Source organism: Ambystoma mexicanum, chromosome 7p, assembly GCF_040938575.1.
Source record: "Ambystoma mexicanum isolate Mex_15411 chromosome 7p, UKY_AmexF1_1, whole genome shotgun sequence".
Taxonomy (NCBI): Eukaryota; Metazoa; Chordata; class Amphibia; order Caudata; family Ambystomatidae; genus Ambystoma; species Ambystoma mexicanum.
The window spans coordinates 665,378,164-665,401,510 of NC_090939.1; the positions used below are offsets into that span (position 1 = coordinate 665,378,164).

Genomic DNA, 23,347 nt, shown 5'->3' on the forward strand with positions numbered 1-23,347 from the left:
AAGCAATAGTGGCCTGTTTTGTCATTATAGAACTGCCCGTGAGTGTAAGCTCACATACATAGCTGCATATCCAGAAAGTGCAATTATTAGACACTATCTGCTGCTTAAATTTAATATAAATGACGCCCTTGCGACAAGAGGAGCGATGTTTGGTTTGTCACGTTATGAACGTGTATGCCGCTTATGTGGTGAAACAGTTTTTGAAACATTGGTACAGTTTATGGCAGAATGTGAGAGCCTGGATCCGATCAGGATAAGCTATGTTAAAGCCTTTGATAATGGCTTTGATTGCTCTGATATGTGTCTACTCTGGCCAACATTTTTAGAAGGCAATGAGCAACATATAATCTTTTATATGGTTACATTTTAATGGAAATGCGTGGACATTTTAAAGTTACTCTGTAATTGCTCTCTAGTATATCAATTTTTAAACAGTTTTTCAATATGCCTAGTAATGATTAGGTCTTGTGATGAGTTAGCCCACCTTCTCCAGCATGGGGTCTGGCATGGATTCACATGCTCATGAATATTCCCCGTCGTCAGGCTGGGAATCCTCGGTAAAGAAAAAACCAGTATCAGTTTTGTTTCTGATCTGTCTTTCGTAGTAATAACCGATCACTGGTCTCTGCGTCATACTGACCACAGCCAATGACTGCCCTCTGCCTAAGCCCCGCCTCTGGCAGCCATCTTCAGATTTTTACCGCACGTTCATGTGTTGGGATCCTCGTGCTATTGCTCTCGAGCGTTAGTGCTAATTTTTCACGTTTTTTCTCAAAACTTCGTTTTTTTCGGTCAAAAGAGCCTCAAGCTCCACCGACTCTACATCCGATCAACGGGGACCCGTGTCGGATTCGTCTGCGCCCCTCAAGGGTGAAGATTTCGTCGAGCTACGCTTTTGGAGGATTCCAGAAGTTTTCTCGGGCCCGGACATGGCCCAGGAAAAGGGAAGCTCGACGCCCGGAAAGCTGTTCAGGGTCTGCCCTGGATGCCAACTGCAGAACGTCTTTAAGGAGGACGAACACTCCTTTTGTCTTTACTGCTTACATGAGGACAAGACTCACGTGGAGAAGGACTGTGCGTTTTGCGGCAACATGTCGGAGCGGACCATGAAGGACCGCCATCAACGTCTCGCCAACTGGCTGGAAGGGAAGAGCCCGTCCGGCGAGAAGAAGAGGAAGAAATCTGAGCGGTCTTCTAAGACCTTTGAGGACGCCCCGGCGACGGGGGTCCAACATAAGGCCAAGCACCGCGAGTCCGCTGGCACCGGGAGCGCCGAACGGTCGGGCTCTACGGGCGCCAGGCAGGGCGCACCCTCCCCGGTACCATCAACCACGAGCCAACGCTCTGGGTCGGGTAAGAGGAAGGCCGAGCACCCGGCGAAGCTCCTGGAGAGGCCCCGGTCGAGCTCGAAGGCCCCATCGGAGGGGGAGCGAGGCAGTGTCCCCCCCCCTCAAGGATAAGGCGGTGAGCGCACCTAAGGTGGTGAAGGCCTTAATCCATCCGGCCAAGGCCTGTATCGAGACTGTCGCGGCGGCCCTGGCTCAGACTGTGGAGTCTACGCCAGTGGTGGCGACCTCGGGGCTCAGAGTCTCCCTGCCACCTCGGAGGGAGTCCTCTTTTATGCCCATCGATAGGACCCCCGTGAAATCTCCGGCGGAGAATAAAAAGGGGGGGCAGGGTGTCGTCGTAGACTCGGCTTCGACCTCGGAGGAAGAGCTGATCGAGGTCTTAAGTCACGGCCGAGGGCGCCGACGGGGCCCCTGATCGCCCTTCGGAGTCCCCTCTGCCAGCACCGCAAGACAACTCGGCGGCCATTTTGTTGGCTATACAGTCCTTATGCACGGAGATAAGGACGAGACTACCGTTGCCAGCGGAGGAACCACTCCCGTCGGGGGACCCAGAACCGGGACCTTCTGGCGTTCCTCCTCCCAAGAAAAGAAGGATTCACCCTCCACCTCCTTTTGAGCCGTCGCGCCCCGTCCAGCCCTCCTCCCCGTCCACGACTCGAGGGGATGATACGGGGACTGACACGGCCGCGACGGGTACGGACGACGAGGTCTACGACGAGGATCTTCCGTCCTCACCTCCCACCAGGGCTTCTCCGCCCCACGAGATTGGATCGTTCCACTCCATGATCGCCAGGGCATCCGATCTTTTCCAACTCTGCCCTGAGGAGAAGAAAAAGGAAGGATTCCTTTATCAACGGCGCGAGGCCAAGAGGAAGACAGTCCTCGCGGTGCCTCTACTGGACGACATTTGGGATGAGGGCCTCGCCCTCCTCAAGAACCCTTCCACGACGCCAGCGAGAAGAGACCGGTACGAAAAGAAGTACCGGGTCCCGGACGCGGCCCCCCTGTGCCTCCGGGCGCAGCCTACCCCCGCGGCGGCCAGGAAGAAAGCGGGGGGGGTGCGGCCTCCACATCGACTTCCCCGCCGGACGGCGAGGGAAAGAAATTGGACTCTATGGGACGCAGGGTCATCTCGTCTGCAGCGACGACGATTAAGGCGGCCAACGCCTTGGCTATCGTGGCCCGCTACGACAGGGAGCTATGGTACAAACTGGCTCCTCTGCTGGACTTCCTACCGGACGACAAGAGGGCGGATGCCCTGGAGATCCTACAGGAAGGTGAGGTGGCGTCGGACCACGCCATCACTATTGCGACGGACATCGCCGATACGGGATTTCGCCAGTTGGGCCACGGCGTGTGCCTTAGGCGGCGTGGATGGCTCAAGGCTAAGGACTTCCGTCAAGACGTACAGACCAGAGCCCTGGACATGCCGTTCGATGGGAACAACCTGTTTGGGAAAACAGTGGACGATTCCCTTCAGGCCATTAAAGCGGACACGGAGACGGCCCGGGCCCTTGGGGTTCTGCAACAACGACAGCCGCGGAGGCAAGGGCGCCTCCAAAGGTTCCGGTGGCGGTTTCTCCACCTATCATCAAGCGGCCCGCTCGTCATCTCAGGAGGCCTATAGGGGACGAGGCAAGTCGGGCGGACCCCGCCGTCGTCGCCAAGGAGGTCAAGGTGGCAAAGCCTCATCGAAACAGGATTGAACCGGCCGTGGGGTCGGGCCCCCACCGAAGCACCCCGGTGGGAGGCCGGCTGGCGAGCTTCGTCAGCGTGTGGGAGTCCATCTCCACCGACCGTTGGGTGTTGGACGCCTTAGCCCGGGGCCACGCGCTCAAGTTTCAAAGAAGGTGCCCGCGTGTCCCCCCCGTGGCCAGGAAAGAGCTTCACGTCCCGCAGCTTCTCCTGGAGGTAAAGGCGATGCTCAGGAAGGGCGCCATCGAACTCGTCCCAAAGAGGCTTCGGGGCTCCGGAGTCTACTCGAGATACTTCCTCGTGAAGAAGAAGACGGGAGGATGGCGCCCCATGCGACGTCTGAACAAGTTCATCAAGGCTCAGAAGTTCCGGATGGTCACCCTCCAGCACGTCCTGGGTCAGCTGGAGGAAGGAGACTTCCTGTCGTCGTTGGATTTGGAGGATGCCTACTTCCATATTCCCATCCTAAGGGGGCACCGAAAATTTCTCAGGTTTGTGGTCCAAGGGCGTCACTACCAGTTCAAAGCCCTCCCCTTCGGACTACGGTCGGCACCCAGGGTTTTCACCAAGTGCCTTGCACCGGTGGCGGCGCAGCTGCGCCGAGAGGGGATCCACGTCTACCCCTACCTGGACGACTGGCTCATCCGAGCCAAGACGAGGGAGCTCGCTGTGGACCACACGGCAAGGACCGTCCAGCTTCTCACGGACCTGGGATTCTCCGTGAACTACGCCAAATCCCACCTGGTACCCGCGCAAGACGCACTGTTTCTGGGAGCGAGGCTCGACACAGTGTCCCTTCTGGCCTCCCCGTCGGAGGAGAGGACCAGGGCCATCCTGGGCAAGGTACAACGGATGTTGGTGGCCGACGCGGCCAAGGTGAGGTCCATCAAGTCCCTCCTCGGAATGATGTCTTCCTGCATCTACCTCATTCCCCTGTGCAGGCTCCGGATGCGCCTGTTGCAAGAGTTCCTGGACGCGCGCTGGATCCAAACGACGGGCAGCTTCGAGGAAAGGATCACACTCGACGAGAGTTTCCGACGAGCGATCCGGTGGTGGGGCACCCGCGCGCATCTGACGGCGGGCATGGACTTCCAGACCCCAGCCCACCAGGAGACAGTGACCACGGATGCCTCCCTGGAAGGGTGGGGAGCGCACACCGAAAATCTGCACGCAAGAGGCCTTTGGCTCCTGACGGAGAAATCACTACATATCAACGTCCTGGAGCTCCGTGCAGTGTTTTGGGCCCTCAGGTCCTTCCTTCTGTCCCTCAAGGGCAAGGTGGTGAGGATCTTCACCGACAACACCACCACCATGTTTTACATCAGGAAACAGGGCGGAACCAGGTCCCCAGCACTGTCCAAGGAGGCGCAGGACCTGTGGCATTGGGCCGTCGCCCAAAGGATATTTCTGGTGCCGTTTCATCTGGCAGGGATAAAAAACACCATCGCCGACTCACTCAGCAGGGAGCTGCGCTCGTGCCACGAGTGGGAACTACGGCAGGATCTGGTGGATCGCCTCTTCCGACGGTGGGGCACACCCCAGATCGACCTGTTCGCGACGGCGACGAACTCCAAGTGCCGGAGGTTCGCCAGCAGGTTTCCCCAGGCGAGGAGCATGGGCGATGCTTTCTCGTTCCCCTGGGAGGGCCTGTTCCTTTACGCGTTCCCTCCATTGCCACTGCTGATCCGGCTCATCAACCAGCTCAAGAGGTCACGGTGCAGGATGATCCTCGTCGCACCTGCGTGGCCGAGGCAGATATGGTTCCCGGACCTTCTGGACTTGTCAGCGTCCCCGTCAATCAAGCTGCCGGTGGACGCGGATCTACTCTCCAGGGAAGGAGGCGCCATCCTCCACCACGACCCGAAATCGCTGAACTTGCAGGCCTGGCTCCTGCAGCGCTAGAGTTTGGAGGATACGACATACCGGCCGACTGCAGAGAGGTTCTTGCAAAGGCCAGGGCGTCCTCGACTCTGAAATGCTACGGACACAAATGGAAGAGGTTCTCTGTCTGGTGCCACGCACAGAAGATTAACCCTCTACGGATTACGGCTCCCCAAGTACTGCAGTACCTGCTGACGCTGGCCAAAGCTGGACTGGCACACGCGTCCATCAAGATTCATCTTGCTGCGATCTCCCGATACACCAGAACCACGGGGCGGACGTCCTTGTGGTCTCATCGTCTGGTGAAAGAGTTCATGAAGGGACTGTTCAGATCGTTCCCGCCGGTGAAGGCTCCGGCCCTGGCGTGGGAGCTCAACGTGGTGCTGACCAAGCTCATGGGACCTCCGTTCGAGCCTCTGCACTCGGCCCCGTTGAAGTTTCTGTCGTGGAAAACAGTGTTTCTTGTGGCCATCACCTCCGCACGACGAGTGGGAGAGATCCAGGCCCTTTCCTGCAAGGCCCCGTACTTGACTTTTCACGACACGAGGGTAGTGCTCAGGACGCACCCCTCCTTCATGCCCAAGGTGCCGTCGGACTTCCACCTCAACGAACCCTTGGTGTTGCCTGTGTTCTTCCCGTCGCCTTCGTCGCCGGCTGAGAGGACTTTGCACTCGCTGGATGTGGCTAGAGCGCTAAAGTTCTACGTGGACTGCACGAAGTGTTTTCGGAAGACGTCACAACTCTTTGTGAATTTTGGACCTGTCAATCAGGGGAAGGCACTCTCAAAGGCTTCCATTTCCAGATGGCTCTCTGGCTGTATCATGTACTGTCATTGGTTGGCAAACCGACCGCTGCCTGGCCGTCTGAGAGCCCATTCCACCAGAGCGATCGCAGCTACCACGGCGTTCCTTTCTGGTGTGCCCCTGCTGGACATATGCAGGGCTGCTACGTGGAGGTCGACGCACACCTTCACGAAATTCTACTGCGTCGACCGGGATTCCAGGGAGGAGTCCAGGGTCGGCCAAGCAGTGCTGCGCAACCTGTTCGCCTGAGGTGAGCCTGGTGAGGAGGTAAGATGCTTAATGTTGAGTTTGATGTAATGCTTAATGTTGAGCCTTTGCCACCTCCCGTGGTTGTGCATGTGTGTACTGCTATGTATTCTTTATTCATGAGCATGTGAATCCATGCCAGACCCCATGCTGGAGAAGGAACAAGTTACTTACCTGTAACTGTTGTTCTCCAGCATGGGTCTGGCATGGATTCACATGCGAACCCTCCCGCCTACCCCTCTGCGGCTCTTCACTTGGTCATACTGCCACTTCACGTGCTTCCAAATCTGAAGATGGCTGCCAGAGGCGGGGCTTAGGTAGAGGGCAGTCATTGGCTGTGGTCAGTATGACGCAGAGACCAGTGATTGGTTATTACTACGAAAGACAGATCAGAAACGAAACTGATACTGGTTTTTTCTTTACCGAGGATTCCCAGCCTGACGACGGGGAATATTCATGAGCATGTGAATCCATGCCAGACCCATGCTGGAGAACAACAGTTACAGGTAAGTAACTTGTTCCTTATGCTGCATTGTGATTTTTATGAATTATCCGTTTTATGCTTATATTTCCTGTGTGCTACTTGATGGAATTGTTTTATGTTTTTCTGTGTATAATATGTATTGTGTTTGTATATACAAAGCCATTCGGCTATGAGTATATTAATAAATAAATAAATACTAGATACCTGTCAGCTACGTAAACCACCCCTATTGAAAATCATGTGTCATGATGAGCATGAAGCTTTCTCCATTTTAGATTCCTGTATTGTCAGGGATATCTTCCAATTCTTAATAAATTGGAAGGGATAAGGGCTTTTAGAATTGCACTTGAAAACGTGCAATGTCCGTTTATGTCCCTCTTTCCGCAGCATATTAATACTGTGCCCATTCTGTTCATCCTCCTGGCGCAGGAGCCAAAGAGGGGGTACTGGCATGACCCAACTGCTTTGCCTCAGACGGTGGCTTACCAAAAAGGGACTTCTTGGCTTGTATGGTCATCAGAGCTTGTGGCCTGGCCTGGGACATCCTTTCCATGGGCGTGACTTCCACGTCTGAACCGAAACCCGCTCAGTGCCCAACAAACATGAAAAGGACTGCACCTGTCATGGACCACACTTCCTATATTACTCAGGTTCTTTACGTGCACACATGCGCTCTGGGTGCCTGGTCTACCCACTTACACCACTCTGCTGCACGTACTCGTTCTGCTGACTTCTTTAATCCAGAGGTAGGAGTGCTCAAACAATCCTCAGTAAACATTTCATTAGTGTGCCACTCTGAATTACATCTGGTTGGCTGATTTTTCTGGTGTCTCTACTTTGGACCACCCTAGGATAGCTTTACTCTTCTGTCCCTTGTTATTCTACTGACCTTAGCTGTTTGCTCCTGACCTGCTGACTGTTTGCTCCTACGCTGTCTTGTTGATTTGGTATACAGATATTCTATTCTTGTGTGGGGGTTTCTACTTGTTGTGGTGCAGTGGGAACTTCTGCCGCTCGTCTATTGATCCCTCTTGATCTCTGTATCTACCCTGCTGGCTCTCAGGGTGCTGAGTAACTAATGGATTTTGACACCTTTGATTTTGGTAACTTGTGTATGGCGTGATCCATAAAGAACTTGGACAACCTTAGCATCTGAGTTCTTTCATGTTCTAGGACGTTGCATTATCATGTCATTGGGCCTGTTCTGTGCTTTTGGATATCTGCTGTCATCCACCCTGAAACCTATTAGGACCAATGTTTGGGGAGGTTTTTGCAGCCCATCTTCTTTGGGTTCTCTGGCAACTCCCGAGTGCACTACAGCTATACATGCGTGTTTTATGTAATCCTTTCCCCTGGCTCCTTGCTCTGCTGTGTATAAATTAAATTATACATTAAATTACATTGAGCTTTTATATCACTCTAAGCACGGGGCTGGATTTCGAAGCCCTAATGCTCTGCATGTTCTTTCTTCCACTACAAACATGTTGCCCCTGAGCTGTACTCCCATCCCAAAGTTTATTTCTCATTTCCTACAGTTTGGAGTTGGAGACAGGCCTTTCCAATTGCATCACCGCTCCCTCAGCTGAGTAGGCCTAATTTTAAGGGTATCCGCATGGCCGTGCATCCCGGATATTCTGACACAGGGTCTCTAAGGACTGGACACACCAGGCCCTAAGAAGTGCACAGGGACATTACAATTGACGGAGTCTGTAAGTGAATTTGTTTGGCCGGTGAAACTAGCTTTCTAGGAGACTTGCATGTTTAGTCTCAGAACATTGGTCCATTTCGAGCTGGTGATACATTCTCTTGTTTGACCCATCCTAATCCTTTGTTTGAGTGTAGAAAGTCTCACTTATGTTGTGTGAGGAAACCCAAAGATCCCGTAGGAGCTTCCTCATCCCATCCCTAAGTGCCATACCGGATGGCTGCAGGCGGTCAGCATACAGAGTTCAGCGTCCTGATTCGCTAGAGTGGGTCTCCCCAGGCCTGAGACCCTGTTCTGTTCACAGCGCTCAATGTACCTTTTCAAGGTGATGAGAAAGACTGTGTGTCCTCAATGTTACCACTGGTATAGCCACCTAGCCTGGGACAGTATCTGCAGGTTGCAATGTTCGTTGGGCAACACATGTAACAATTTAGTCCGCTTCGCTTGTCCGGCTTGGCTGAGTCACGTGGTTGTGGACTGCAAAACTGAGCTGTTCGGTCTGCAATTAGTAAGGGTGTGTTCTGTTATTTTGCAAGTGCTACCTGCCCCGGGAGCCAGGAATATTTCCTCCTGCCCTTGTCCTTCGCTGTGAGCACTGGCTCTGTGCCTCGTGCTGCAGAGTCTGCATCTCTTCTTCCCTCATTCTGAGGCCTGTGGCTTCATGTGCATTCACTACAGTCATTCTATGATTTCCATATATATGGTTAGTCGCAATAAAGCGGTTGCGAGCTTTCTTTGTTTGGCTAGTGAAAAGAAAAAGGCTTCTGACAGTATGTACATGTATCTGTTCTTTATCTACAGAACTGTGTATGCATGTTCTTTGTGCATGCACGTGTGTGTCTGCGTAACTTCGTGCAGGGATGCGAGTTTACTTTGTGACTAACGTTACTATATCGTGGTGTCACTAATGACATCTGCATGACTGAATATTTATCATAAGTCAACCTGGTCCAGTGATGGGGCACCTGTATCCGCAAAGATATCAGCTGGATAAGGTTTGAATGGTTGTCTGAGAGAATATCTGCTCACATATGTGCAATGCACTGGTCCACCTGGGGATCGGCCAAACAGCGACTGGCATCTGTCGTTTCACATTCTTCGGTCAGTCATGTGAATAGGGGACGCGAGTGCCATTCCAGGGACTCTCTCTTCAACACTTTTGTTAGTCATTCTTTTAACCAAGAATGTCACAACCCCTAAAAGGAATCTAATGCTGGCAACTACAGGAGATCTCATTGAAACAAATGCAAATAATCACCATATGATGGCAGCCTACTATCAGAAATCAGTCCCAAAACTGTGTAACAGCTTACCGCAAGACTGCAGATTAATCAGAAACAACTTTGCTTCCCAATCCCTTCCTTGGTTAATGTGAAAGGAACTCTCAATCTGTGGTTAGGCACGAACACAAACTACTCAGAAAATGATAATGACCTGTTTCCTGGTGAGGCATCCTTAAGGAAAAACCTGGCACTTCAAAACAACCCTAAATCTCTCAAATGGCCGTGATGGATAGCCTGTGGTTTTCTAACCCCATAGGATGTCTGGAGCAATGATGAACTCCTATCTTTTGAATTCCTAACATTCAAATATATGCTGGAAGAAACAGAAAGGCCTTATCATAACTTTGACGCACTTGCTTGAGTCCAGGCAGGCCCTTTTCATGACCTTCCAGCACTTGTGGCATTGTCAGAATCACATTGACGTTCTTCCTTCCCTATCTATGAGCTTATTGGCTCTCCAAAAAAGTCTCTGCCATGTTGCTATATAAAGAAAAATTGCCAAGAGAACTTGCTTCAGTGGTGGCAGGATACACCATTGGCATTGTCCTCCTCATTTGTAAAATGCCTGATAATGACAACACTATGGTTTCTTTCACAAAGTCCCCTTCTGCCAAGTTTGTCACAAAAATGACATTGTTGATTTCTCATAGTGGAAAAAGCAGGTCCTTCAACACCGGAAGAGGCTGGCAAAGCCTTAAGTAGATTATAGGGTTCAGGTTTTTGTATCCTTGTGAACAAAGGAAAATGTGCCTTATCATAAATATAATCTTTTGTGTATGGGTCAGCCGGACCCGGTAATTCCTCCTTGAAGGAACCCATCCCCATTCCCATTTGAGCCCCTAGAGGGCTCAAATGGGAATGGGGAGGGAGCTAATAACGGGACCATTTATAATGACCCGTTATTAGCTCCCTGGTCCCCTTGCGGGACCCGCTAAGGACGCCTGGTTTTACCAGGCGTCCTTACCGGGTCCCGCAAAGGGAACCTCGTAATAGGGCATCCCGTAATGAAGGGTGCCGGTCCCGTACCGGCACCCTTCATTACGGGAGCGCTTGCCTCGTAATGAGGCCCAGTGTATGTTAAGTTTCAATACATATATTTGTAAAGCACAGACAATTTCCCTGCAAGGGGCACAACTAAGATAAACAAATCAACTGCATCACAGATTAAAAGGTATAACGGGTGGTCTTGTCTGCGTTATATATCAAACAGGAAAGTCCTAACTTGATACCTAAAGGCAAGGTGATCTTCTATGATAAGAATATTTTTTTTTTATTTAAACTTTGGTTTTATTGGCATTTTAAAGAGTATAACAAGCAGGCAATATTTGTAATCATCAGTTGTTCACGGTGCACTTGCCCAGCAAACTCCCCCCCCACCCACCCAACCGCCCCCCTCTTCGAACCCCCCCTCCCCCCACCCCTCGTTTTACCAACTTGATCCATGACATAGGGAGATTTGGACTTTTCTTTTGCGTCCATTACTTTGGTGGTGAGTGTGAGCGTCGGTGTTCTCTGACGGCCGACGGCCGACCGAATGTCCCCGGGCCGTGGGCGCCCATTCCGCCCATGGGGTCCCTGGTACTTTATGGTCCAGTCTTTCGGCTTAGTCCCCCCGGGCCCCGCTCGGCCCCCCCCCTGGCCTCAGTGCACATCCCATCCCCAGGCCTCCCTTACCCCCTGCCAATTTTCAAGGAATGACCCAGAATCGTTGTTCACCATGGCCGTTAGTTTGTCCATTAGAAACAAGTTTTTCAATTTCTTTAGCCAGTCAGCCTTGGATGGGGTCTCCGGGCTCTTCCATTTCTGTGCCAATGCCACTCTCCCCGCCCGTAGCATCGTTTCCCACATTCTGGGGTACCTGTAGAGGTCCGAGGTCTCTGGCGGGAGGCCCAACAACACTGTCAGGGGGGCCTGGGGAAGCAGTTCCTCCGTGACCTCAGCCATCCAGCCCCTCACCTCTGCCCAGTATGCCTGCACTTTCGGACAGTGCCACCACATGTGGCCTCGTGAGCCCCTCTGGCCGCAGCCCCTCGGGCAGTCGGGGGACACCGCCGTAAACATTTTAGATAGTTTCACAGGGTCCCTGTGCCATCCCTGCAGAATCTTAAAGTTATGTTCCATATCTGCCGTGTACAAATTACCGTGAAAAGCAATTTTGAAGATCCTTGCCCAAGCGTCTTCCGAAATCACCTCCCCTGCGAGATCGTTCCAATATGAGCGAAAGCCCCTCCGTTCTACCAATTTCACAGTATTGAGGATTCTATACATTCCGGAGACGGCTCCCTTTCTAGAGGTCGCCATATCAAGGAACTTCTCAATGGGGGTCAACTGCCTCCTCAAGTTCTCTCCCCATGATTGGTCGCCGAGGATTCCCTTCAAGCGTAGATACTCAAACACGGAAAGAGACCCCCGCCCAATGGCGTCCCTTAGGTCCTCATAGGGCAGGAATTCCCCCTCCCGGAACAGCTGTCCCACCCACTCCAGACCCGCGTCAGACCATGCCTGTGCCTTGGAAAAACCCCTGTTACCTAATCTGAACGGGTGTCCCCAGAGAGAGGACATTGGGGATGGCCACGTCGTTAGGTGCGCCGTCTGGGGGCCTTCCCTCCAGACTGCCCAAAGGACACCCAAGGTGGGATGGGATTTCAATCTGTTCGGGATAAACTTGTGTGGAGCCCAGAGAAGATCGCGTACCTTGAGGGGGTGAGCGTCCATGTCCTCCAGGTAAGACCAGTAGGTGCCCATCCCCTCCCTCATGTGCTCCAGGAGGACTCGCAACTGGGCGGCTCGGAAATAGAGCTGGAAGTCAGGCAAGCCGAACCCTCCCTCCTCCCTCGGCAGGGTCAAGACCGCCCTCGCAGTCCTCGGGGTCCTACCCTGCCAGATAAACTCTCGGACCGCATTCTGTAGTGTCCTCATGAGGTGGTCGGGAATGTTGGATGGGAGAGAGGTAAAGAGATACAACAGGCGCGGCAGCACGTTCATCTTTACTGCCGTCATGCGGCCGTACCAGGACAAGATCATGGAGCTCTACCTCCTGAGGTCCCTGGTAATGCTAGCCAGGGCCGGGTCATAGTTAGCGGGGGATAGTTGGGATAGGTCTCTGGTGAGGAGGACTCCCAGGTAGCGAATAGAAACCCTGCCCACTGTGATGCCGTGAAAGGTTCCCACGGGGTCCAGAGCTGGGTCGTTTACCCGCATGGGGAGAAGGACCGATTTGGAAGCGTTAATCTTCAGCCCCGAGAAGTGCCCAAATGTATTCACCAGGGACAGGAGGGGGGGGAGGGAGGCCCCGGGGTCCACCAGGTACGCCAGGATGTCATCGGCGAACAGGGAAAGCTTAAATTCCACCTCCCCTCTCATTATCCCCCTGATCTCCGGGAGCGACCTCACCGCTATGGCCAAGGGTTCCATCGTTAGGATATACAACAGGGGGGACAGTGGACACCCCTGTCTCGTGCCCCGTGAGAGGAAGAAGGGGCTCGACAGCCTGCCGTTCACTTGTACCCTGGCCTTCGGAGCTCTGTAAAGAGCCATCACCCAACCCCTGATGTGTGCACCGAATCCCATTCTCTGCAGGAGTAGCTCCATATATCGCCATTCGACCCGGTCGAACGCTTTCTCCGAGTCCAGAGAGAGGAGGCTCGCGTCAAGATCGGAGTTCTGGGCGTGGTGGATCAAGTTTATGGTTTTACGGATGTTGTCTGAGCCCTGCCTACCCCTTACAAACCCCACCTGGTCTCCATGGATCAGTGTCGGCAGGATCTTCTCCATCCGTTTCCCAATGATTTTGGCAAGGACCTTGACATCAGTGTTTAGTAGAGATATAGGGCGATATGAGGAACAATCAGTGGGGTCCTTACCTTCCTTGGGAAGGACGACAATTATGGCCTCCATCATGGAGTCCGGGAGGGTCCCCCCCTCTAATACTGCATTGAAAACCTTTGCTAAGTGTGGGGCCAGAGTAGAGCGGTACCGTTTATAGAAGGACACTGTGAAGCCATCTTCCCCGGGGGAGGTCCCCGCCTTCATCCCGCTAATAGCATTGCCCACCTCCTCCTCTGTCACCAGCCCCTCCAGTCCCTCGGCCATCTCCCCGGACAGGGCCGGTATCCGAACCGAGTTGAGAAACCCCTCTATCTCCTCGTCCCGCCCGTCACATTCCGAGGTATAGAGTTTTTCAAAATATCTCCGGAAGGCCTCTCCTATGTGGGGAGTGTCATGGCCCATGGTCCCCTCCTCACTCCTCACTGCCTTTACCATTCTTTCCCTCTGGACCTCCCTCAGTTTCCAGGCTAGGATTCTATCCGCTTTGTCCCCCTTTTCGTAATACTTCTGCTTGACCAGTTGGAGGCTTCGCTCCGTTTTGTGTAAGAGGAGGTCTCGCAGCTGGAGCCGATAGTCGGCTAGTGATTCGAGCCGACCGTGGTCCAAGGGGGCCGTTCGGGGCCCCACCGGTTGCAGTTGGGCAATTTTCCCCCTCAGGGCTTTCTCCTGGGCTTCCCTCACTCTTTTGGCCTGAGCGCTCATTTTGATGAGAAAGCCCCTTATTGTGGCCTTGAAGGCGTCCCTTAGGGTGTGTGGGCCCACCTCGCCATTGTCATTAAATTCAAAGAATTCCGTAATAGCCTCTAGCACCTCTTGGGCACGGACCTCATCTTTCAGCAGGGAATCATTACATCTCCATCTCCCTCTGCGGTCGTTTAGCCAGCCCCTTGCTATGGTGGTTCGAACCAGGTCGTGGTCCGACCAGGGGACGGGGTCAACTTTGTGGCCTGAGACATACGAGTGCAGGGACTCGTCCACCAGGATGTAGTCAATTCTAGAAAAGGACGAGTGGGTGGACGAATAATATGTGTAGGAAGGAGTACCCGTTCCGGGGGAGGGGAGTGTGTCCACCAAGCCCAACTCTGCGTTAACCTTCCGGAAGGACCGGGCCATGTGGACGTCCGTGGGCCTGGGGAGCTGAGGGCCAACACGCCTTCTGTCTAAGTCGGGGTCGATTACCATGTTGAAGTCACCTCCCACTACCAACCCCCCCCGGACAAAGAGCTTGAGTTTCTCCGCCACTCGCTCCCAAAACTGGGCCTGGCCCTCATTGGGACCGTAAATCCCCGCCAGGGTGAGCGGTGAGCCCTGTAGGGATCCTCGCACCAGCAGGTATCGGCCTTCCGGGTCTTTCACTATTTCCTCTTTTACAAAGCCCACGTTTCTCCCCAGAAGGATGGCCACCCCCCTCTTCTTGGACCTGTGGGACGCGCAGAACACCTCTCCTATACCTCCCCCCCTCATCGTGGGTTCCTTTCCTCTTGCCCAGTGAGTCTCTTGCAGGAAGAGGATATCAAGGCCGGCCCTTCTGAATTCTCTAGTGACCAGGGACCTCTTCGTGGGGGTGTTCAGGCCCCGTACATTGAGAGTGCCCACCCCCAGGGCTGGCAGACCCTCAGCCGTCATCTAGCGGTTCCGTTCTCCGTGTCGGCTCACCTACACCACCTTTGTTTGGATACTCCCATGGTTGGATCCTATGCACCCCCCCCTCCCCACCCCTTCCGGAGGGCCTGTAACTATTCCCCAACTGCCCCCCGGACCCCCCCCAAACTGAAACCCCCAAACTCCTGCGTTGACCCCCTCCCCCCTCCCCGGCGTCCAGCCAAGTTGTCCCGCCATATCTGGCTTTTGGCCGAACCACCAGCCCGCTCCCCTGGCCGGGCCGATCGTTTTGGAAGCTGTTCCTCCTGAGCCCCCCGGGCCCCCCAGGGCCCCGCCCCTTCAATACATCCCGTATACTTGCTGTTCGTCGGGGCGTAGGAATCGGTACACCCACTTGCTCCTGACTGAGCTGTCCCAACCTGTGTGCAGCGATCCCTTTCCTAGTCATCCGGGTCTCTCCTCTCCCCGTCTTTAGCTGGTGATGGCGTATTCATTTTCCTGAACTTTCGTGCGCCGGTTCGCCTCCTCCTTTCCCCCGACGGGCCGGGTCCACTAGGTTCTGCCCTCTCCGGCCCCGACGGGCCCCTCCGGTCATTCGTGTCCGTTGCATATTCCAGCAGGGCACCCCGGATGTCCTCTTCAGTAACCAGGGTAGTTCTTTGGCCCATGTATTCGAAAGTCAGGGAGAAGGGGTAGCCCCATCTGTATCGCACTCCCTTCTCCTTGAGTAACTGCGTGAGCGGGCGACACATTCTCCGCTTGGCTAGCGTGTAGGCGGAAAGGTCTTGGAATATTGAGACCTGAGCATTGTTGTAGGTGATATTTCTGGCCTTCCTGGCTTCCTCCAGCACCTTAATTTTCTCCGAGTAGTAGTGGAACCTGACCAGTATCGACCGGGGGCCCCCCGGTCTGCCCCCCGCCCTATGCATCCTGTCGAATATAGGTTCTGTGGTCATCTCCTCGGCGAATAGGAGGGTGATGATGTCCCGCACTGCTCTGATGACGTCCCTCTCTGTCTCTCCTTCCAACTCCGGCACCCCGAAGAATCTGAGGTTATTCCTTCTCTCCCTATTCTCAAAATCGTCCATCTGTCGGGCTCTCTCCTCTTCTCTCTTTTCCAGGGCCTCCAGCCTCACCTTAAATTGTATGTCTTGGGTAACTGATGAGGATTGGTTGGTCTCAACCTGGAGTAATCTGTCTTCGACCTTTTCCACCCTCTGGTCCATTTTCTCGAGTTTTTGGGCTATGTCAGAGCGCATGTCCCTGATTTCTTGTAGGATCGAGGCGAAGCCCCTCTCCATAGCTGACGGGGGGGGGAGCCGCATCCTCCGACTGGGCCATGGTTCTTTTGGGGCCCGAAGTGTTGTTGCCCCTCTTGGCTTCTTGAAAGCGGAACCCCTGCAAAGTCTCTCTCCAGCTCATCCGGTGTATGTCCCGAGGGCGGGGGGTCCGCCTTTTGCGCCCCCCTCGGGGGGGGAGGGGAGGCCTCCCCGGCACGGGCCACAGGCGCTTCCGTGGGAAGGGGAGCAAGCTTCACCTCACTGAGGGCGGGCACACGCCCCACCGTCGTCCGGCGGGGGCCTCACACCCTATCTCGGGGTCACTGTGGCCGGCCGGGGCCCGTCCTTTCTCTTTTTTTTTTTCCCCCCCTTCCTTCCCCTCTGGGACCCTTGGCGGGGGTGGTTGCTGCTCCTGTCCCCCTGTCCCCCTTGCACTTAGGATTGATCCCCACAGTGGGGGGGGATCCTTCCAGGCGGGCACTCGCCCCACCGTCCCTCGGCGGGGGCCACTCACCCGGGTAGCTGCTGGTGGCGGGAGGGGGGGCCGGCGCTCGAGCGCGCCCCCTCACCTCCGATCCCCGGCACGAATCCACTGCCTCCCCATGGGGGCCCGCTCCCGCCGCCCGTGGATCTTCAGCTTCGGCGGGGGAGGAGGGGCCCGTCCTCTGCAGTGGCCGGGCCCGAAGGCGCAGGAGGGGCTCCGGCGAACCCCGACGGGGGTTTGCTCTGGGACCACGTCGTCCCGTCTCCGCTCCCCGCCTCCGGCGCTGGTCTCTGGCTTGCGCTCCGCCCGCCTCTGCTGCGTGTCGTCTGGGGGAAACGCCGGAAAGCTGCACTGCCTTGCTGGTTCTGCGGCGGGGCGGGCCGCGTATCTTGCTTTCCCGCGGCTCCCGCGGGTCTCGATCTCGGGCTTCCCGGGGTCCGCAGACTCCGTTCTTTCGCTGCGGGGGTGCCCGGGGGGGTCAATCGGCCAGAAAATGCGGGTGGGGCCCCGGGGGGGTCTCAGGGGGGGGCTCAATTCCCTCTGGCAGACCGGATCCGGCGGGAGCGATGCGATCAGGCAGCCATTGCCTGTGCGCCCCCTGGTGGCCTCCTTCTGATAAGAATATTTGAGGGAAAATTGTTGCATCATCTTGCAACCTGGACTGAAGAGAAACTCCCTCGAATGCATTCATACCTGTAAACAGGGTTACAAAGGAATAAGACACTCACTCTCTGAGCACAGTGAGCGACCAGGAGGGTATTTCTTATATCTGCTTGAGATAAAAGAGGGCCCCATAGCATAAAAGGCTCTGACTCCTTTGAGTCCATTTGAGCAACAACCGGGCACCGCATTGCGTACTCTTTGCAGTTTGCTGATAGTGTGATAGGGAAAGCCACGATAGAATGAGTTGCCATAATCTAGTGTAGACCTGATATAAGCATTGATAGCATTTATGTGCTGCAGGAAAGGGAAAAAGCTCAATATTTTTAGTTTAATCTGGAGAAAAAAACACATTGAGTAACTTTGCTAATTTGAGTTGCCATCAGTAAATCAATGTCATTTTGGGTGCCTAGCTTTCTGACTGTGGCTATGGGAACTTGTGAAGAACCCAAGCCCATTGGCGATACAGCTGGGTTCCGACTGGGCGACAGTGGACCACAAAGCATGGCTTTTGTCTTGACGAGTTACATTTGAGTCAATAAAGAGTCATCCAACTCTGCACTTGAGTTCTTGAAGCAGGTAAAATTATATTCTTTGCTAACCCAGACATTGTACCTCGTTACAAGTTTGCCTTAACGTTACAGGCGCCCAATATCCCAGTGTTACTGGGATATTATGGGTGCCGGCACCGGTAGTACTTCTGGCTCCATAGTGGTGCCAGAAGGATTAGAGTTGGAGGTAAAGCCATGCTGTCCAGAGGTGAGGTGGGGTCAAATGACACACATTTGTAAGGGTAAATAAGAGGATTCAATTCCAGGTGAACAGCATTAGCATCAGGAGTGACTGAACACATTAGGCTATTAGCAAACAGGGACACGTCCAGTGCCACCATTTTGCAAGATCTACAGATTTGCTGGTTTCCTTCGATACGATTGACCATAGTACTCTGCTTGATCGACTGTTGTGCTTTGGCATCACCAAAGCAGTGCAAAAATAGAGCCAATTTATCCCCATCGTCGTTCTGTCTGTTCAGCTCAGAGTTTTGAATTTCACAACAACAACATCTCTAGTAGTGTGCTCCAAGGGTCTGCACTTTCGCCCAGATGTTTCACCTTCATCTCCAGCCATGCTGTCCAGAGATGAGGTGGGGGTCAAAGGACACACATTCATTAGGGTAAATACGATGATTCAATTCCAGGTTAACAACACTAGCGTCGGGAGTGAGGAACGTTCTTATAAACGCTGAATGTATGTTACCCACTTCCAGTGAAAGAAGTTTGCAATTGTTTCACTTACTTAACTTGAGTTAATTTAAGTTATAGATTCTTGCATCCCTCTTAAAAGGAATCTTGTCAATGCGAGATTTACAGATAAACAATTGTTTTCCAAATTTCTCAGCAAACATGTTTTGCCAGTACATTTGAGGGTATAGTAGGTAGGTAGGTAAATTCTTTATTTCGGATTAACAAAAATCCATAAAAAATACAACACATTCAACATATCGAATGATAAGACTCAAAGTTACAATTAATTCTTAATATATCAGTAATGATACATGTTTGTCGCTTTTTTGTATTTTATATTTACTTGAGTGTAGACTAATTTAACATAAGCAGAAATTAGATTGGTTTTAAGAGAGGTAAGCCTATTTTGCAGACAAATGGAGCTTCCTATTACGCTCTCTGAGAATGGCTCTAAAATCGGTAGCACAGGGTCACAGGAAGCATGTATCCACTCACGATTCAATGTTTTAGGATTAACTCATTTTTTCATACATTAACGTTACCCTGAAAATGTATGTCAAAAAGATCCGACCAGCTAAGAGTCTGAAGATCTTCCACACTAAGATCAAGTGCAAAAATACCATTCCGAATATGTCCTTGAATATGAGCGGACCCTGAGAGTTGTGGATTAAGAATCAATGCTTCTAAACTGCACAATAACTGTTTGATTTTGATAAGAGAGGTATCGGTTGGAGTTCCCAAGCGCACACATAGATGACAGGAAAAGGAAAATATTGAAGCAATATAATCACTAAATCCATCTCTGAATTAAATGGCTCCATACTAGGGGGGGGGTATGCCATGCAATGTGAGTGTTCTTCTCACTGTGCTATAAGAGTGCGCATCCCCCTTTGCCTTGTATGTATGCCCCTCCCCCACTCTGTGATATTGTGTCACGTGTGGTCTCTCTATGTGCCCCAGTGCCCCGCGTGAGTCCCTTTGTTGGCAGTTTTCCCCCATGCCATGATGTGAGTGCCTTTGGCATGCAAGAATTGTTGGCTGTGTCAATGCTTTTTATATATATGGTAGAAGGAGCCGTGTTCATGAAGGTTTACAAACTGTGCCAAAGAATAATATTGCATACAATCGATGCTGCCCTAGGCTTATCATGCATAATTTAATGCACAATTCAGAGGTTCGATTTTTTTAACAGGTCAAGTCCTTGATACTCTCGACAAGGAAGGATTGAAAAACAATACACTGGCATATTTTGCCTCGGATCATGGAGGACATTTGGAGATTAAAAAAGGAAACGTTCAACTTGGTGGATGGAATGGGATATACAAAGGTGAGGACTCCGAGTTGTATTCAGGAGAAATTTTGATGAAGCACTCTACCCAAAAAAGAAAAAGTAGGGGGTAAAATCAATATGGGGCATAATATTTTCTCATGCTTGCATTATGGGCTTCAATAATAGTATGGGGTAATGTTAAACCTTGTGGGGTTTCCAAATACTTCATATTTTACAGTTCAGCCAAATTACAAGTTTGACACCTGAAACTCTTGGAACCCTTCTCCTTTATTAACCACTTAAAGTTAAAGTTAACAATCAATTCAAATTAAAATGTCTTTGTTTTTAATATGTTTTATATGAAATAGTTCACAGGCCTCATTATGGTAATTCTATTATTCGCTTACTGGTACTGCCGCTTAGTCCCATGGATTTACCATGGGATTACTGGAGGTGGAAGGGTAGTGGCGTATATACCCATTTTTGCAGTTCATAGAAATACAATGGGATTTTGGAGGAATTACCGCAGGTTATTCTGCATTGGTAATTCTGCTGATGTTTGGCTTTGAAGTGGAGGATTTAACTCCAGCATGATGGAGGAAAATCACCACCTGAAGGTTAAAATCAGAATTCGACAGTGCAGTAAATAAATGCCAGTAATTTTGTTATCAAATGAAGTAAGAGATTGAGTGGGCACCGCTGACTAGATATTAGTTATCTGTTCTTTGTGTACGTGGGATAGCCCAACTGTTCTAAGTGGTTATTAGGTCCTGTAGCCAGAAAGCAGTGGAGTGCAAGGTATATCTAGGGATTTTGTCTGGGTTGTATGACCCAAACGCCTGGAAGGACCTGTGTGAATATATCACGTAAAGTTTGCATTTATAGATTTCATTTATTCAATTTCTTCAGACTTGCAAAATGAATCTTTCACAAAAGTATGGATATATATAAAAAGAAGAAGTCTTTATTTTACAGAGACGAAGGCTTTTCTAGGGTGTCCAATGCATTTCGGTCCTAATGACAATCTTCAGGGACCAATTTCTAAAAAATAATAATCAAAATACATTCTGTAAATTGTCTATGGCACAGGAGTTCCCTATCATATCAATCCATACTCATCTTGACATATTTTCCTGCCTTTTTTTGTCTTCACTTTTAACTTCTGTGAGTAATTGGTATTTGTCATATGACTGTCATGTCTATCATTTGGTAATCTAGCAAATATATCTCTCCTTAATAATGTTTTGTTGAGAGTTCGTTGTAATAACAACCATTTGGAACCATGTTTCTCATTTTCAACCCTAACCTGCAAAGGTCTTTAAAGCCATTGCCTATTCAAGAGAACCAAGTTGTGACAAAAGATGGAGGATCAAGCTTTCATCAAACGCACAAGTCCTTAAAGTTGATTTCCAAACAGTATTTAATAAAAACATTGCTGATTTTGTAGTGGCTATTTTTGGAAAGATCTACAGACAACTAAAAGCAAAGGTCAGGTTTTGAGGTGGCTATTTTTGAAGAGATCTACAGACAACTCAAAGCAAAGGTCTCAGTTCATTTGCTTTATTAACAACAAGTGAACATTCAAGAGAACATTCAAGAGAATCATTTGGGTTTGCCTAACCCAGTGGGGAGTTTAGGTACATGTACAAATACAGGGACTTCTCTTTAGTGGCATGCCCCTCAGTCCTTTTCTCTCTCCCTTGAATCACAATCCACTTTCTTGGTAGCAAAACTGTCACTCACAGTCTCTGCGATTTTAAGTGCCCCACGCTTCTTCATTGGCACCTTATAGAATCGTACTTGGTTACTGGACTTGTCATGTTGGTCCACCTGGATTTCTGATATACTTAGCAACTCCACCTCAAGTGCCTTAAGTCATCTTAATAGGGCTTGGTATAAGACTCTTTATAAGGTTGTAGGCTGTCGGAACCATAGGTTCACTGCTTTTGGTGGTCTGGGCCATGCTTTGCAGGATTCTCCTCCAGGTCTTCTACTGCCCCCAGACCCATTTCCGCCAATGTAGGAGTATGGTGAGAGGGGAGAGCGGAAAATCCCCCTCTATCTCTTTACTCTCCCTTTCACCCCTTTTCTTCTCTTTTCTTTGTCTGTTACTCTCTTGCTCTCCCTCATATCTGTCTTTCCTTTTTACTCCTTACTTCTGGACTGCTTGCTCCTCTGCCACAATGTTTGTTCCTTTACCTCACTTCTAAACACTGTCTTGCCTTGTCTTTGATGGAAGTGTTTTTTTTTCATTTTTCTCTGTTGAGTATCACATGGTTTTAACACCAACAATTACTTTGAAATAATTTACTTTGAGTAATTATTTTGAATTTACTTCAATGTAAGTAGATAGTTGTGGGTTACAGTGTTAAAGGGGGTGGGGAGGAGTTTGGGGCTAGGGTGGGAGTGAAGGGGAAAGGAGATAATGAGGGGAACCCCCCAAATAAAAAATTAAAATCGAAGTCAAAATTCAAGATAATTTCTTCGTAGTAAATTACTTCAAAATAATTTGCTGTGGCAAAATGACATGGAACCCTCTGTTCTGCTTTCCTCCTCGCCAATGCTTTTTCCTTTTAACCTCCTTCTCTGTATCTGTTGCTCTCACTCTACACTCTAACCGCCTCTTTTTTCTTTGTCACCTAATTCTGAGATGCCTCTCTGCCCTCTAAGTGTTTGCTCCTTTCCTCCCTAGCCCCACTCTGATTTCTCTCTCCTTCATCCCTCTGCTTCTTTATTCTTTCTCTAGTCTTAGCAGTTTTTGTTCTGTGCTGTTTCCTCACATTTCCTCTTTTTTCTCCCCTCCTTTTACTTTTTTCTCCTCCTCTTCACCATCTCTTGGTTATTGCTCTCCCCGATCTTCTTTTCACCTCTGAGCCTCTTTCCCCTATCTTGCTCCTTTTTCTTTGTCCTCCCCTCTTCTCTGCACCTTCCCTCTTTTTGCACACTCTGCCACCATTCTCTGCACCTCAGTTCCTCTGTCACCCTCCTTCTCCAGCATTGGATCTTTCATGGATTCACATGCTTGGAATATTCCCCGTCGTCAGGCTGGGAATCCCCGGTACATTATATAGACCCTTTCCCGTAGGAAAACTTTTTCGACGCTATGCGTCCTATCCACCTCGTTTTGTATCATGCGTGCCGGCGCCGTCAGGACGCCATGATATAAATACAGGACCCGCCCCCGCGCTCCCTCAGATTTCAACCGTCTTTCAAAGTAGTGGGATCCTCGTGGTTACTGCTAGTCATAATTAGGTTGTATTTCGCTTCGGCGATGTTATATTCTGGAAATAATATGTCCGGAAAAGCTTTATTTCGTCCTTGTGCGACATGTGGACTCAAAAAAGTCTATGAAGGTGATGCCCACATGGATTGTATCTACTGTCTCCACCCGCACCACACGGCGGATACATGTGAGATATGCCAGGGTTTCTCCCAAAAAACCCTTAAAGACCGAAAAAGAAGGTTGGTCGACTGGCTTAACGACGGAGCGGGTGCCTATCCGGCATCAGAAGTTGGCTCCACGGCCTCCAGGA

The 23,347-nt window shown here is 51.2% G+C and overlaps 1 protein-coding gene across 3 annotated transcripts in view; it reads left to right on the plus strand.

Annotated features, from left to right (window-relative positions):
* Positions 1-23,347, plus strand: part of LOC138526244 (arylsulfatase D-like) — a 796,293-nt gene that overhangs the window by 626,884 nt on the left and 146,062 nt on the right. For all 3 annotated transcript variants that reach the window (XM_069636735.1, XM_069636736.1, XM_069636737.1), the window contains one exon: positions 19,737-19,871. In XM_069636735.1, coding sequence (XP_069492836.1) covers positions 19,737-19,871 — 135 coding nt within the window. The remainder of the gene's footprint in view (positions 1-19,736; positions 19,872-23,347) is intronic.